General features: G+C 36.8%; 1 protein-coding gene across 1 annotated transcript in view; it reads right to left on the reverse strand.

The window, feature by feature from the left end:
• Positions 1–1,869: 1,869 nt before the first annotated feature.
• Positions 1,870–18,464, reverse strand: part of TTC27 (tetratricopeptide repeat domain 27) — a 145,042-nt gene continuing 128,447 nt past the window's right edge. The window contains exons 16-20 of the mRNA XM_067293266.1: positions 17,169–17,334; positions 10,217–10,414; positions 6,178–6,289; positions 5,439–5,539; positions 1,870–2,114 (exon numbers count right to left, since the gene is read on the reverse strand). Of these exons, the coding sequence (XP_067149367.1) occupies positions 1,992–2,114; positions 5,439–5,539; positions 6,178–6,289; positions 10,217–10,414; positions 17,169–17,334 (700 nt within the window). The 3' untranslated portion in view covers positions 1,870–1,991. The remainder of the gene's footprint in view (positions 2,115–5,438; positions 5,540–6,177; positions 6,290–10,216; positions 10,415–17,168; positions 17,335–18,464) is intronic.

Below are 18,464 nucleotides of genomic sequence, written 5' to 3' on the forward strand. Positions count from 1 at the left end.
CAAAATGAAAACATCACTAAAAGGAAGAGATAACATCAGGTGGTCATGGATGTAGTGGCTGAAATCTTCAGGGATGGTGAAAAAACAGTCTGAAAAGCCAGTCTCTCCTGAGTGGCAGTCCAGCTCCTGCCTCTCCATCCTCCACACCATATTTACTGTCTCTACATACTTAAATAGTGTATATTTATATATATTTTTTAAAGTCCCTGCAGACATCTCACCTCTATTACATTAATTATTACAGGAAAATTGGTGTGCTGCCCTAGCACTAACCATTTTGCTTCTCAGGAACACACTGCCTATGGATAGCAGGGTTTTGCTGTACCATGCGAAAGAAAGTTGTTTATATTCCACACATCGCTGAGAAAACATGTGAAGGACTGCAGGGGAGTTATTAGAAGAGAGGAATGACTTTTTCATATGACCACTTTAGAAACAAAAGATGATTTTCCAAAAAAATTGAAAGCAGAAGGAAATTAAGGTCTTCTCACAGGCTTCTCTAATATTCTTTGAAATGTTAACTTCCCATCTATCATTACTTCACTTTTTTTTTCAGTTATGTATGCTTCTCACTAAATATATATGAGCAAAGTGGAAACATTTCCAGCAAATTCACTCTGCATAAACTTTAATGCCTCCTCCCTTTCTGGACCATTTCAATGAAGAAGTGTTTTGGAGCCAGCTCTCCTTCACTAACAGGTTTATCCCTTGTTAAGATAATAATTTTTGTGGGAATTTCTTGTTAAAATACTGCCAAGAAATAATTTATTTTCCATTCTAAAAAGCTTTAGAAGGATAGCTAAAGATGCCAAGATGGTCTCCCCTCCTCAGACTAAAATACACACTGTTACCTTTGCTTCAAACCCAATTAACTAATGCTTTTTGGTTTCCTTTTGCTTTCTGATTCTCTCTTCAGGGACAAGACTCTTGCCATATAGTAACTATATAGTTTTAATGACCATACTACATACAGTGTGTGTATATGCAGAATAGATATAACTACATTTTTGGAGACTGCATCATTTTTATATGGGAGAAAGAGCCAAAATCATGATGTGTGAGGAAACTAGTTTGCATAGGTTTCTGAAAAACAAAAAAAAAACGGGGGGGGGGGGGGGAGGGAATCAATTTAAGAAAAAAATGTAAGGAAGATGCTTAAAAATTAAACAATGCAATGTAATCTAGATGAAAAAAAGCTATTCAAGTCTAGTCAAATATAAGTATTTTAGACTAGACTTCAGTTTTACTGCTGCCTCAGCGGAAGTGAATCCCCATGCCTGTAAAAGCCCCAAATGAAGTCCTGCTCTACTGTGCATGGGACCCAAGTTATATATTTTTGAGTAAAATAATATTGTTGTAAGCAGTAAGTCCTAGTAAGCCCTAACGCTGCAAACACCCTGCCACTTTGACTGTACTTCAAGACCTCAGGCGAGTGCTGCCAGGGCCTCACCACAGCCTCCTGCCACTCACCCGCCAGCCTCACAGCTCCTCTCATTGGCCAGCAGCAGAGAGACACGCCCTCTGATTGGCCACGCAGCTCACTGGTAAGGGTGTGACTGGTCAGCCGGGGAGGGCATGCGCTGTGATTGGCCGGGGCCCCAGGCAGGGTGCAGCTCTGACCTCCCACCGCGCCTCCTGCCCTCCTCCAGCCCTGAGGCTCCTCCTGCTCCCCGTGTGCAACGCCTGGCACCGCCTGCGTAATGCACTCAGGCAGAACTAATCCTCAGTGACTGCTTTATAAACGCAGCTAGCTTTATTCCAGAAAATCTGGGCCCGAGGAAGCAGACACACAATTTTAAGACGGCAAGAGCAGATAAGAATCTGAAAAAGCAGACTAAAACCTGAAGAAAGCTGACCACGAGAACAGCATTGTACAGAAAAAAGTTTATTGAGAGTGTTGCTGCGGTGGAACTGTTACCATTTCATCAGCAAACCTGCAGCAAATGAAACACGTCATTATGGTCTTCCTCCCATGAAATCTGGTCTGTATTTCAGCACTGATTTCTCAGTTGGTTGCTCAGTTCCTGAAGTTCAGCAATCAAGTTGTCCATAGTTGTCACTTCATCAGCTATCTCACTGGAAACCTCACTACTTGTTACATCTACAAAAAGTTGCTGCATAACAAAAACAAATACATTATTTTAAACCATACTTACAGTTCCTGTGTTTCAATGTAGAGAAATTCAAGAAACTCATCACCACTACCATAGCTTTCGTATCAGCATCTTTCATGCTATTTCTGGCATCCATGATCTCCTTAAAAAGACCATTTTGTGGTTAGTAAACAGATGCACTTACGAATGGCCATCAGCCCGTGCCACGTACCTCATGTTCTTCTGTCAGAAAGGGCTGAACAATCCCATGGAAGTTGGGTTTCTACTCTGACCTGACTACCTAACTCCCACTTCTGCTCCCATCAAAAGCTAAGGACTTTACCATGAAACTCAAACTAGAACAGCATCTCACTGACTGTCACTGCAGTTTGCAAACCCACCTGCTAATTAAGTACTAGTTCTGAGTTTTGATGGTTATGGATTCCCAGTGTCATATTATATTGTGTCATTTTCTCCAAAACCTCAAATAAACATGTTTTAATTTTTGATGTCAAGACGTGGGTGGGTGGAGAAATGCATCTGCGTGTAATTAACTCATGTACAAGAAAACTAAACGCTACAGAGAGATAAAAATAGTTTGTAAAGACATTAACAAAACCACAAAAGAGCTAACTCATGAGCAATCGTAATCTTAACATATTAACAGGGAAACCAAGGAAGAGGAAGCGTAAATAACTTGTCTAAAGTCTTGAGATACACAAGGTCTGACCGGAGCTTCGCTACCAAATTGTTACTTTGGGCATGCTGCACCAGAACATGTTGCTTTTGGAAGGCCAGATTCTGTCTTTTGACTCACGTAATAGCAAGGCTGTGCGAGGTGCCACTCTACATAAACAGGGGAGGGGGGATCCAGACATATGTTTCCCCTTTATTATCTAAACAGAGAGCGATTCATACTTCATTTGACACAAACAAAAAGCCTACGTTTAGAGATGAAAACTTACCCAGAAGAAAAAAGTTGCTCTGGAGTACATCTGTCTTCATTATATCATCAAAACATAATGGCACAATACAGATACGTATATAAACAAAAACGTACTTAAAAGGCCTTAAAAAAGGTCTTCTGTGTGTTTCATAACAGGGTTGTCACTGAACAAAGGAACATCTTTCACAAAAATAGGAACATGTTCCTTCAACCAGTACAAAGTCTCTTCTGACTCTCAGCCCAACAAACTCACACTGGGAATGTGACAGAAAAGTTTGGTTCTTTCTGGCTAAGACAGCTAAATAAATCAAGATGATATAATTATTTGCTCATTACTATTTTTTTTTCCCACACAGTTAAAGAGTTCTTTTCAACTAGATGCAGACTGGGCAAGTTTCATGCACCATCATTCTTTGGGCTTGTGCCTTATGTTTCCCCACCACAGTACCCACATTTTGGGCATTTATGACCCAGCTTCAGGACCCTTCTCCTGTTCAGAGCCCACCCGTCAGATCTGAATGGGGTTAAGGAGCAGAAGAGAGTTCACTATGCTACTTGCCAGAGCATACGACTGCCCAGAAAGCTCTATGCATAATGTAATGCCCATTAACAATACATTTTCTACATTTCTGCAGTCCTAGGCAGGGTCTGGCCGCATCACGAGTCTGGCATGACCCAAGAACTGGGAGCCACAGACAGAGATCCCAGTAAAGCCTGAGGAGTAACGTTGCTTCACTTGTCCAAAAACTACTGATTTATTCCTATTGAATGTCCTGACTAGGAAGCTTTGGAATTTTATCTTTTGAAAGTTACTTTCACTGTTCCTTTATTCCTTCTGAAATCTTAACTACTGAGTCTGCTCTTAACACTTTTTTTTTTTAAGTGCTCTTCCTTTTGTTAAAAGAAAAAAGAAAAAAAACACCCACTAATATTGACTCAGGCAGCAAAAGGAGTCAAGTTTGAACAGACATAAATAGTGCTAAACTATTTGTGCATAGTATCTTACAGACGACAATTGAGGTTTTTAAACCAAAAGGCACACACTCTGGAAATACAATATGATTTCAAATTAAAAATAAGATAGCATATTGGAATGTATGAAAAAAATAATTAGGTCACTCCAATAGCTTTATCTCTAACATGTCACTTTTCTCAGAAATGCCATAAAACTTAGAGACACCATTATCTGCCAAAAATAAGTTCATTTAATTACTGCCTTCAGGAGTTAAGAATACATTTTGCTAGACTCGCTTATTCTTAGTATTTTCAGCGACTGCACTATCTAGCATAATTTAAACCACCTGTATTTGTGTTTATAACATTTATGCCAAGTAGTCTTACCTCCTCTACTGTCATACTCAGTCTACAGACATTTTTTTTAAATTCACATTTTGTGAATCACAACAGAACACACAAGTTGTGATTTTTTCCCCAGCATTCCTAAGAGTTATGTATGTCAGTATCTAACAAGCACAGTTAGCTATAGAGCCAGCTTGTGTCTGCTTAAACAACTTTCCTAGGCCCTTATCCTAAAAATTATAGGACTTAAAGAGCTGAGCCAAGTTTAGCACACTGATGATAGATCAACACTGTAACACAAGCACACATGTTATAAAACTTATGCTCTGTAATTCACATTTACTAACCCACCCCCCACCCCCCCAGCACAGGAAGAATACTTCTTAAAGACATTAAGTGTATTTTGAACAAAAATGTATTCCAGATCAGTCCTCAGTTAAACAATGGCTGTGTCTCATGTTGTAAGGTGGAGGATAAAGTTAGGATAATAATGGTGCAGGAACAGCCTCGGGCTGTTTGGGTACCTTGCTTTACATGGATATGCAAACTAGAAATCTGAAAACCAAACATGTAATTCCATGAAAATTTCCAAAGAATTGATATCTGAATCGGTAGGCTATCCATGGAAACGTTACCAAAAAGGAGTTTGCTGTTTTAATAAATAACTCCATTTATAAAACAATTTAAAGTGATGCAAAGTAGTCCTAACAGACTTTATCCTTTCTGCAGGTTTACATCCATTCCTCTTCAGACTATCCCTGCTCCCCTCATGATTACTCACACAAGGAAAAGATCTTTGAAATGACTGATTTCTTCTAAACGTTTGAATCTGTTTGTCTTATGCTAAGTAAAATTCTCATTTAGACTAAGAGTTAGCATTGGAGTTACCCTAGGATAGGGTGGTAGTTTTAGTTCAGTCAAAGCCTTGGAGGAGGAAGGAAAATAAGTCTCCTTAAAACTGGAATCCTTAATAGTGCAGAGATGAACACCTCCCTGATGATGCAATGGGACAGGTTAATATTATTTTATCTATAAAAGACTTAAACCAAAGAAATGGGTTCTGGCAACAGAATAAAGATATTTCTCTCAAACATTCCTACCTTTGCTTTGGATGACAAACCGCGTAAGTTCAGCCGAGCTGAAGAAAGTATCTGCAAAGCTTCCTGATGATTAGACTTGTTTTTACTGCACTTTATAGACACTAGAATCCAAACACAGAAGAAAAGGACACCAAAACAAAAAAGCATTACCTCTGTCACAATAATCTTTTAAACAACATTTAAATAGAACTCTGATACCTTCCCATACATAACTTTTGAATGCAATATTCCAAAAAGAAATTCATGAAAAGAATCCTAGGTAATATTGAGAAGACCACTCTAAAAACCAAGCTAAAAGTATCCTTCTTGCAGAGTCATTACTCATACTGAGTCTAAGTTCTGTCCACCTCCTACCCATAAAACATACACACCACTGTACTTGAGATGTTGGAATGGTATGGTCAAGCAAAATTGTTATGTGACTGTTTGAAGATTGAAATGAACCACTGGTACATTTTTATTTACACTAAAAGATTCCTGGACCATTAAATGCTTTGGTGGACATGGAATCAATCAGACGCTTACCATTCACAATGTTTGCTGACTCATAGAACACAAGTTCTGCCCCACTCCAAGTATATTCTCATATGCACTGTCAGGACTGTGCTTTATGTTAGAGGACTCCCAGTAGCAGGAATAAATATAATGGATAAGACGTAAGATTATTTTGTTACTAAGCTCATTAAATATTTTCTACACTTTTCCTGAATAATATAAGTTATTTTTAGGCAGAACATACCATGCGCAATCTCTATGGCTCCTTTCACCACCTCCTTAAAAGACGAAACATCTTTCTCCCAATCGCTTGATTGAATTTCACATTTATGTGCCTTAGTGAGATACTGCAGTGACTGCAAGGAGGAAAATATAATCAGTATGTGTGTAAACAAACCAGAAGCCTGGTTTGGCTTTAAGTAGCTATGAAATTAATGCTCTATCAAAACAAATGAATGGATCTTTGCTATGCTAGCTTTTCTGGGAGTTGGAGCAGTTTCCTTCTCTGCAAGTGTAGGCACCAGCTGCAACACAGATGTTCTTCACCAATATTACAACTCAAGTATGACAGGCATATAAAGTAACATGTATCTAAAGGCAATCTTTATTTTTTAAAATTCTGTCTAGACTGATGGATGTGACCCATGTTTGCCAGGTCATCATAATTAAATGCACATGAAAAAGGAAAAATGCTTGTACTGACACTTTGAACAGTAATTTTGTACCTAACAAATGTATAACTGAATACATCAAAGCTGTCTCGCTATATATATGTGTATTTTAGCCAATAATGCATTTCACAGACAGATCTATTAGTTGCCATACCGCACTACTACTCAGCATGGAACAGGAAAAATAGAGAAGATAAATGTAAACAATATGGAAGGAGGGTTCTGTTAAGAAAAAAAATCATAACAAGAAGCAGGAAGGAGCATGGAAGGTAAAGGAAAGCATTTGTTTTCTTCTGGTATAAGGACAGTAAGGAAAAAAAATCTGTTAACTCCCATCTTTTTACTGTAACTTCTTTTCTTAACAAAACAGATGAATGGAAAGAAAACAATGAAAAACATAGACTGAAAAAAAGAATTAAAAAAATATCTAGTGAGGCAGTACTAGAATTAGTACTCCATTAGCCAGAAGAGGAAATAAACAGTACATGAAAGAAATTAACTATTATATTAGATATTTAAGGAGGTTATAAATACAAGCTAGGACACCAAACTAATCCAAAAGGATAAATATACAGGATGTGCATATAAATCTAAAAAGTTATATCATAAAATCCATAAACTTATTCCATAAAAGTTCAGCTATCTAACTAAACCAAAGCACAAAACTCCATAGGAGAAAGAAATTTAAGATGCAGAAACTAACTATTCCTTCCTAGTTTTGTTTTCTTTCTACGGCACCAGAAATCCTAAACATAAATATATGTGAAAAGTTACACGACTTGGTTCAATGACAACTCTTCAATTATCTTTTCAAAGAGTGCAAGTATTACAGAACGGAAGAAAAAGCTTTCGGTGCAGTACATGTACATAAGCACAACAAAGACCTCTGATTCATGAAGAAAGATGGGTTAAATCTGGAGGTTATCCCCCAGAAGCATCTCCTCTCCCTTGCACTGGAGTGCCAATCACTATTGCATGGGTGATTGAACTGCTCATGCTGCTGAACCACTGTAAATCGCAGTGAGGTGTATTAAGTCCAACCAGACCAAATAATTTTTTTTCATAATAACTTAGGTTATAACTGGCAGTAGCTCTGGGCAGCCGGGGAAAGAGCTTCCAAGAGAAGGAATGACAGTTTTTACAGCAGTCTGATTTTAATCTGCACACGTCTGAGTCAGAGCAGCAAATTAGAGGGTTTTGCTGACAGATGTCAGGTGGGGGAGGAAAGATTTCAAAGCCTTGTGGGTTGTTTGTTTGCACTTCAGGAACCTGGATCTATCCTGGAAGGAAACAGTTATGAGGTGGGGAAATTTTAAGGAACAGAAGGGTTTCACAGACTGCTGCCTGGGTATGGATCAGTAGGAAACTTGTAGGTTGGAAAGATTCCTAAGTGGGAGAGCAGTGGACTGGGTCCAACATAGGAAAGAATGAAGTACTCAGCAAGGTGGCGGGTTGGATACATAAGGCTGTAAGAGCTAGTATACGCCAGGCTAAAGGGCGGAAAGGGGGGAGGCAGCTATAGGTGCTTCTTTCTGCAGTGCTCCAACAGATTCACACTAACTGGTGTTTCCTTATTTGACTTTGACTCAATTTACGAGGGACTGTGGTGAACTGTAGCTATAGGCCCCAGCGATTCAGGGCATCAGATATGACTGAAGAGCAGGAAGGCGAAGAAAATCCCCTTTACAACTGCCAGGCATACAAGGTTGTTCTTTCAAATGAAGTGCTAGAAACAATATTGGCTAAATATAATTAAATCTGCACTAAATAAGGTATTACATTATATAACAGAAGTCAACCCCTGCATTGGTAAGGATGGACATATGGTAGATCTTTTCCCATCTTTTTGTTCTACCACGCCACAAAATAGTAAATATTACCCTTTCAGAATTCACCTTTTGCACAGTAAATGTGGGCTGAAAACTGCAATCATACAGCTCAGAATTTTCTACAGATAATTATATGTCTGACACAAGATAAAGCTTGTGGCAGTGAAGCCACTAAATATTCAGTTTTTAGAACTTTTTACTTTATAATACGATATCAGAAAAGCTACCAATGAGTATTCTGTGGGCTGAAAACTAATTTTGATACAGTAAATTCATTTATGCTGTGGCTGTAGACAATTTTGCTCTTTCATGATCTATCACTGTGGTAGCACCAAGATACAAAGATACATACACAAGCATCCCGTAAGTCATTTATAAACATCATTCCATTTTGCAGGGCAGGCTAGACCATAACAGTGTTCCATAACCCGTCTGATTAGGAAACGCAGTTGAAACCCTGTCTACTCTGTAAATTGAAACCATGTTTTTAACTGGGTTAGTGAAAAACACTGATGTAACCAGATTCTGAAATGATTACATTTATAGTATAGACAGGGCCTCTGCTGCTCTGCATGTCTGAGTAAGAATTTGAGGATATATTACAGGATATTGCAATATCTGTATTTCTGAATTCTAAATAGGTCAAATCCTTTTTATTGTTCAGCTGTAAAGAAAAATAGGGAAGAAAGGAAGGATGAACTGGAGGCATAATGGAGGCTGGCAAGGGCTAAATGAGGCATTTCATAGAGCAGGAAGAGGAGGACAATGAGGAAGGGCCAAATAACTATAAGTTTAACCCCACAGGCATACAATTTGTAGGCCCAGCCATCTGCATAATATGCCTGATATCAAGTGACAAGCAATCCTCCCGAGTGACATTTCTGCCCCAACCAAAGGCATACCTCCCATTAGGAAACGCATACCAAATGCTGACCTTGTGTATTTTCAGCTTCAGAGAAGATCTGATAACTCATAAGTATTTTTGGAGTGTGCAAGGTTATTTGAATTTTGGAAATTTAACACCAAACGCAAAGCACACTCCAGCATACAACAAACTAAACTCTCTCAGCATAGAGTGTTTATTTTAGAAATGCAATCATCTCAATTACCAGGGAAGTGATAGGAACCAGAGAAGAAAGTTAATGTAGCTAAAACAGAGGTAGGTAAACAGGAACCAACACTTTAACAGATTAAGAATTAAATGACAATGGTAATTCCATTTTAACCTAAATAAGGACAAAGCACTCTTACTCTGGGAAGTCTAACTCAGATACTGACTATCATAACATGCATTTCCCCTTGGTGGTTCCAAAGAAGAATTCAGGTGGCTTATGATGCCACTGGATCATGCCATTATGATCCAGGAAGCCACTTTTTTTCCAAAAAGTACTATATGTTTTCACCAGGATCAAAAATTGCTATTAAATAAACAACCCCCCCATAGCCATTAGATCGTTGCCAAGAAAATTTTCTGAATAGGAATCAAAGGCAATAATCATGTGCTGTGATAGAATATTTTAAAATGAAATACTGATGAGATGTGTATTTAAAAAAACACACACACAAAAACTGATATGAAACATCTTGCTCCTGTTAGCTAATAAAAATATTTGTGTGCTGCGGAAACATGAACAGCAGAAGTTAAGCATATACAAACACTAAAGCAAAACATGTCTGGAAGAGAAGCATGCCTGTCTTACTACAGTACTTAGTTCATTAGAAAACAGAAGGCTTCTACCATAAGCTTGTATCCACAAAAACTTAAACTTCACAACATATTTACCTTTTCAATATCTTCACCACTATCATTCTGCCCATTTCCATAGAGTCGGGCATAAAGTCTCCAGATCTCCCCATCGTTTGTCACTCGTGCAGTCACTCTGCCCAAGAGCTCTTGCAACTTCCCCTTCAATCTGCTTGCCACTTCTCCAGCCCGATCGGCCATTCCATCCACTACGGCCCTGACCAGAATAGCCAGCACCTTGCAAAAGCAGCAGCAAAGAGCTTTTATTTCAACTCAAATCAACATCAGTTAGTAAAATGAGCATCTTGATATCTGTAATATTTGCTATCAATGATTCAGTAAAATACAAATGTAATACCATATGACAAATATAGAATTTACAGAGAAATACATTATTAGGGAAATGATTCAACACATTTAAAACTCATCCAAAAGATTCTATGGTAGGTGAAGATAAGAGCTAAGAAGGAAATGATGAGTTAGCCTGGCAGGCGAGTGTGAAAGAGACTGCAGAAAGATAACAGGAAATTGTGGCAGTGTCATGATGGTATTTTCACTTTATAATCTGCTCATAAAAAAAAAAGTCAGTATACAGCTGGTACTTGATTACATTTAGGCAATGGAAGACACTGGTGTTTACAGGACCTCTATTTCATTAACTGCAGAAATTGAAAGATGTGTAGTGTGTGAGATGGGAAACTGGGAGGCAACTGAATACTGCTCTGGAAAATTCTGTATTTAATGCAGTCGTGATGAATGACTAGTCAAGTCACTTAAATCAAACTTTTTACAAGTACTCATTCAATAGCCTTATTTTCTGAGCCACTGACTTGAGAATGTGGGATCTGACCCGCAGAAATGCTGAGCACTTACAGTTGCTGGGGAACTCGATGGGAGTTATGCTGTGCATATATGAAATGCTACATAATGCCAAGTGCCCCAGGAAAAAACAAAACAAAACAAAAAAACCCCAAACCAGCACCACCACAAATCTTCATGTCTTCAAGACTTCAAACTGGACACTCAGAATTGGAAGACAGTTTCATTGTGCCTTAGTTCCTTATCAGTAAAATAAGAAATAGCAAATGTAGATGGATTAAGACATGGGAACATAGGGTGAATTAGAATAAAATCCATATTGGCTGTGGCTTATTAAGTGAGAACTACCTGTCCTGTGTAGTGCATGAGAAAGGGAGACTGATGATAAAACAAAATCATAGTCTCGTACAGCAAGCATTCAAGATAGGCAAATAAAAGTTGTATAAGCAGCCTTCATGCTGGTACTTTCTAACTTGTGAGACTGTGGTTTGGCAACCTTAATACTCAACTTCAACATTTTTGTCCATGTGATATTAATATTTTCAATGAAATTGCATTAATAGCAATATTAATACCAAGACAGTAATAAAAAAATGATTTCAAAGATGATTTGTGAATACCCCAAAACCACCACTATTCTAATAAAAGTAGGACACAGGTGCATTCTCACAAGCCAAGTTGCAGCTTGATGGCAGAAAATAATTCAAAAGTTATTACACTATCACAGCATATTACAATTAAAATAAAAATGTATAAAGTTTAGTATTTGTGATACATCATGATCCTAATATAACTTTTCTCCTACAGAATAACTCAATTACCATACATCCCAAGAACCGTTTACTGAGTTCTACCAAACATGGTAAACCCTTGGCTAATAACAATTAAATCAGAATGGCTGATGGTGTTGTGAAGTAAATCTATGTGACTAACAGAAGAATAAAAATGAAAAAATTACTTGCCCCCAGTTTCTCTTCAGAATTCGTATGAAACCGTTGTAGCAGAAACATTTAAATACTAGCTAAACAAACAAACAACCCCCCCCAAAACTTAGAGTACATCTTTTATAAAAGAATATGACAGAGCAGGCTGTTTTTTCCTTTCCTTTCTATTAAAAGGCTCAGCTTTTCACTCAGCATGATGGAAAACATGATCAACTGTTACTAGTCCACAAGTTCTGAAATTCATACTGCATTCATGTTTTGTAAATTAAGGGATTAAAACCCAGCATTAGGAAATAAAAAAGTAATTCTATAATTATTTGCTACAAAAACACCAGCAAGCATTGGTATTTCCATTACTATGGCATCATTCTAAACTTTATAAAATAGGTGAATGAAGACACATTAAAATACGTTATATTCTGAAAAGGAACTAAAAGTGATCTTGGGGATTCCATATATGTATGTGTGACTTCTCAGTCAGTTTCTCAGTTGACAGTAAGAAAATTGCATCTCAAAGTCCTAAAAGTTAGTTCAGGTGAATATCACCTGTAGCTCTTAGGAGTTTTACAGCTGATATTTTATCTGCACATGAAAAGTTTCCTCAGTCAGTAGAATTTAGCTACTGAAAAATAACCTTTATTCCCATAAAGTTCAGGCTTTGCTTACACTTTCATCACAATCTAGCTCCCCCCCCCCTTTTTTTTTTTCATAATTCATCATCTAAAGCATTAGCATTACAGCAGTTAAAATAAAACCAGTGTGAAAGCCTGGATTAAATGGTCCATTAAATACTAATGAAACATTAACGCTACTTGGCTGTAGCCAAGTTGTTAAATAATGCCACTTAGAATTGTACGTGAATTGTACTAATCATCAAAAAGTATGAGCAGTCTAACTGAGCTTTCCATAATTAGAGCATTGCTTTAAGTGTTAAGCTTTAATTCAGTTCTTTGAGAGAAGTTAAATTGCCGTATATACTAAACTAATGTATTAAATCAAAGCTCTATTGCCCAGTATCCCATGCAAACTGTAGTTTTTCTTTATGCCTCTTCTAATGAACTGTGCCCCATATGACCACTGTGAAGAGAATTTGTGTGTTTAACATGTCACGTCATCTGCATTCTTCCTCCTCCTTTGCTTTTGTGAATAATGTGCGTTTACTAAAACCTAAACAAAGCCCACCAAGCAACAAAACCTTGGACAGAAACAAACTGAACCACTTTTAAATGTCTTGATTGCTCTCAGTTAATCTCGTTCCACAGTTGCTGTTCTCACAAACACTCACTTGGCCAAAACATTTTTAAAAGCTTCACGAATGCTAATCAAACTTGAGAGAGCTCATGTAAGAAAAGAATCCTCAGATACCAGGTCTAAAATGTCATATCTGCAGTCTGGGAGATCTCCCTATACCCTTCCCAAATTAAAGTTTATATTAAAGACAATTGGCAGTAGTGAGCTGCTTACAAGAAAGAGGCTTCCTGAAGGTCCTACTCTCTTATCCTCAAAATCACTTTGGAATACCTTGCAACCTTTTATTACAAACAGCCTGGCAATATGAACCACTGAAATGAGGATAATACACAAGGGAAAGGGTAACAGAAAGCCTTTATATTAGATTCTAGAAAATACAGAATTGCAGAGAGGAAACATTTGTCCATACTTTTGAATTCATATTTATTGACAGTAACAGGATAAAGATCTGGTTTCTGAAAGCAACGTAGCAAAACGCCTTTTCCACCCACAAAATAACCTTTGTTATTCTCAGAGCAGTAACATTACAAGTAAAAAAGATTGCTTGCCTCCAAGAGCATGCATGTGGTGCAAAGTTGCGTGATTAGCAGTTGCAGAAATCTCTTAGGTATATTTATAGCCTCAGACTAATAATTTAGAGTCTAAACTGACATTACACCAGTTAAGGTTTTCTCCTCCAGTCCTTTAAGTGACCCGTGACTGATCTATTAGCTGAAACTAAAAGCTGCAACTATCAAAACTTGCCAGTTGCTACAGGTAATTCAATGAGCCTTTACGCTTTATTGCATAACATCTGTATTAAAGGTTTTCAATGTATATTTCTCAGTAAGTTCATGGCAATAAAAAGGAATATGGAAATTGGAAAAATTTTAAAAACTTGCAATGAAGGAAGTTGAGAATGCATGCATATAATATTTAAAGGGACTACTAGGAAGTTAGAATTTTTGAAAGTACTTCCTTGCTTGTAATTTTTTATTCTATCATAGCTCATTTATAAAGTTAGCCAATTACTTTCCAAAATGTTTTCATTTTGTTGCAACCACCTAATAGTCAGGACAGACAAGAAAAAGAGCCAATGTCTTTCTTGTCTATAGTAATGTTACAATCTGAGTAACATCATCAAGATTGTGTCTAAATACTGCTCTCACATTAACACACCGAAGTTTTGATGTTGAAAAAGTAAACATTCTTATAATAAAACTCTGAGGACTTAGCACCTGTGCAGGAAAAAAAGCTTTCTTATACAAAAAGGTAAGACAGTGAACTTTTAAAAACATAGCCATTTAATAACAACACTAAAATGAAGGAGCATATAATTGCATGTATCACTTAATGACATTTAAATCATGTCATGTGATTTAAATGCACAGCTGTTTATTTTATATATGAAAATAACTAAAATATTTCACTTTTTAAATTCTGTCTGCAGAATCTGTATATACATATATTCAGCCTCATGATATCTTGATCTCAGAACTTTTGCCACAAGAATGACATCATTAAATAACTAGAATAGCTCTGAAGCAAAGTTTCCCAAAACTGCATTCTGTACTCTAAAGTCTGGAATAAAAAAGACAGCAATGACCTAACAAAGTACAGATGAAGATATGAATACCTTAATGATGATTTAAAAATATGACTGGATACTATGCTGAAATAAAAATCTCATGTAATTACATTAACCAGGGACATTGCAAATCACATAATCAATTGCACGCTGTTATTTGATGCATTCGGTCTCCCAAGGGGAATCTTGTAATAATTACTGTGCAAGAAGTGATTAGTATGTGAAGGTCCTAGGCTAATTTTCAGTTTTCAAAAAGAACTGGAATCAATGATTCAGCCAGTTTCTTCCAGTACTATGCATATTTATTCTTCTGGATTTTTAAATTCCTACAGTCTCTCTTGCCACTATGTCATCAAGCTTGGTAATCCATAAACTAAACCTATGGTGACTGCAGCTACTAAATATAACCTGAAGGAAGATCATACAGTGTTGCATGGAAAGAGAGATGTATGTTTCTGCTTACCCATGATCATACTTAGTTAAATTATAATTGCACAAGAGGGCCACAGTATCCCCATTTAAAACAGGTTAACTGGCAAATAGGAGAAGCTCAGAAATTAATAGTGAGCTTTGTAAAGAACCTCAGCTGAAGCTTTTAGTTTTATATGCCTTTTTTCTTCCTAGGGGAGTATTCTTCTTTTCCTCATAAGACTATCGATTAAAGTCTTTTTGAAATTCTTTAATCGGGCTCTGAGGTCGGCTCTTAGCCAAATAGAAAAATTGTCCTACTGAGCAAATGGTATTAGAAGTTATGATGAAACCCAGAAAGCACTTTACATAACAGAAAACAAAGTTAAAGTTGAGATGCAATTAAAAAATATTAAATACATATCTACACTTGTGGAATGTAAAATTGATAATGTATTCTTAAAAGCTATATAGGAACAAGACAGAAAGAGAATCACACAACAAAAATAGAAATTTAGCTGAAACAATATCCCCAAACTTTTTAATTGACTACCTTACACAAAATTTGACAAAGCACGCTTTAAAAGCGGTATATATTATCTCAAAATATGTAAAATGACACATAAATGGAGCAAATTCTATTCCTGGTCAGCTATCAATCTGATTAAAGTAATACTATGAGTAACAGTGGACTACCTCTAAAAATACTGTTTAAATTAGCAATTAAGAAAAACATAAAAAAAGCCAACGAACTACAAGAGGTACCACAAACAAACACAGGTCCTCTGGTACAACAATCTTATAGGTGCCAAACACACTAATCTTTACCACAGAGACTACCATAGAGGACTATGTTTTCCATAGACACTTAGCGCAAAGCAAGTTTAAGGGAGGCCTTTTAATGTTCAGCCATATCAACACTGAAGGATTTTATTCACGCAGAATGCTATCCTGTTCATGGAGGGTTTATAGCAGCTGTTAGTAGTGTACTCATGTATAATTTGTTATTAAAAGTAATCTGAAAAAGGTTTAAAAAAAATCCAAGAACAAGATGTTTACACAACCATATGCAATTCTATCTGTTTAATCTCCTTATCAGTTAACTTAATCTCCCAAGATCCAGAAAAGTTACTTTTAATCATTTTATGAGATAAATTTTTTTTTTTAAAAAGGAACTTATACACCTTGAATCAATGATCAGCTGCAGGTGGGTGCTCTTACCATGGTACTACAGATAACCTTCCTAAGAGCTCATAAGCAGCTCAACCAGATCCATGAATTTTGCAAAGGCTTTTGGAGATGTTTCACTGCTCTGCATAAAGGATTCTTTGGCTTGCCTTTCAGATTCATCCAGCTATTTTCACTAAATGCACAAAACCAACAAGTATCTTTCAATTAGCCTGACTGGATCAGGACCTAATTTTAGGTAAGGTAACATCTCAGTTGAAGCTGTTAAAGTAGGTTCTCTGGATTTTATCCACAGCTACATTTACAAACACAGAAATTAACTGAACTTAACTGAACTACGGCGGAGCAAAATATCTCCTTTATTTTCCTTTGTTCCAGATTATTCAGAATCAATGTTCTCACTTTACTGTGTTCAGCCCATGAAACATAACTCATTTTCAAAGACTCATTTGTGGAATTTTCAGACATATGGGAAAGGCTTACCTTCACTGGAGCTATAAGACACAAAATAATTTATTTTTTCTGATACTGAGATATGCAGGAACATGTGGAAAGATGGGATTATGCACTGTGTTTTATTTAAGAATAGACCTTAAAACAACAAGGTTCATATTTGTCCTTCCACAAAGTATGAGGCAATCTGGATGCAAGGTTTTGCTTTTTATCCATTTAAAATATTTAGTCTCATAGTTCAAATCTCAAAAAGTTAAACGGCTTGCCTACATAGCTTTCATTGGTATGTGTACTACCATTACTGATAACTTAAGAAAATTTAATGAACCTACAAAATAACCTAAAATGAAAACTTCCCCACCTGTGTATCCTTGTACTTTTCTTTCAAGTCCATGAGCCGGTGATAAGCTTTAATTGCTTCTGAAAACTCCCCAATATCTGTACTGGTGAGAAGGTAATTCTCCCAAATTTGCCAGTGCTCATAGTTGCACTTGAGAGCTTCTTGAAGGGTTTGAAATGCTTTGTTTCTAAATAATAATAAAAAAGAAGAATGAAAATGAAGATTCTGTACAAGTATATTAAAAACAGTTGGTATTATATCAGCTAAAAAGCTGCCTATTTCAAAAATCTTTTTAGAAGACAGTGCAATTTAAAATTATGGTTCATAATTTACAATACTGATACTTTCTTCTCTCTTGGCAATTACTTTCTACCAGTTCACTAATCAGTATACTGTACTATGGCTGTTTCCAGGTAATCTCTGTATTAGCTCTCCTAACTGTATTTTGGCAAAATAATATAATAAAGTAAACAAAAGTTGATTATATTTATGCCATCTGTATTGGTATTTTCTGGAGCTTTACTGGTCCCAACACTGTTAGGATCCTTTATCAATGCTGCTGCCCAGTGAACCGTCACATAGTGCCAGGAGAGCTTGTTGTGGAATAAAGGCAGGGCAGAATCTCTAAAGTTACTGTAAAGTCAGTAACCATCTTCCTTATATGTCCACATGGATCCACAGTAGGCAGCTGTTTCCCATGCCCTTTCCCAAGGAGAAAAGTAATGGTGTTCGGTGGTAAGGAGCTTAAGACAGTTTGGCCAAATGACATGTATGACCTGAAAGCAGCTGACATCCAGTTTACAGAGGTATGACCTCCTGCAGGACATGCAACCAATGCTGCCAGAGAGGAGGCAGAAAGAGCAAGAGATCTTAATGCAATCTTAAATCTAAGTTCGTAAATTATAGTTGTCTACTGTCCAAAGCTTTAAACATACTGCCAAAAGCTAAAAGCTCTGCTAGAAATACAGAATGATATGGTTCTTAGGACTTTAAGAGCCTGAAGCTTACTCTCAGCTGGAGAGTCATGAAGTTAAGGAAAAAACACAAAGGAATAAATTTATTCAAATGAAAACCTGAAACAGAGTTTTCTCAGGCTGGTAAAAATCTTTTTGGGAGACATATAATAAGAAATCTCTTCTTAAGAAATATCATATAAAGATGGTTTACTAAAATTTGCAGCTCGCTCTATTACTTGAGTAAAAGTCCTTAAAAGTGCTATCTCTAAAGAAAAACAGCTCAAAGAAATTGCTGGTTGAGCTTCAAAAAGGAGAGTGCAAGAGTGCAAACATCTCAGCCAGGAAAAGGGAATATCTAACT

The sequence above is a fragment of the Apteryx mantelli genome, chromosome 3 (genome assembly GCF_036417845.1).
Source record: "Apteryx mantelli isolate bAptMan1 chromosome 3, bAptMan1.hap1, whole genome shotgun sequence".
NCBI classification, from domain to species: domain Eukaryota; kingdom Metazoa; phylum Chordata; class Aves; order Apterygiformes; family Apterygidae; genus Apteryx; species Apteryx mantelli.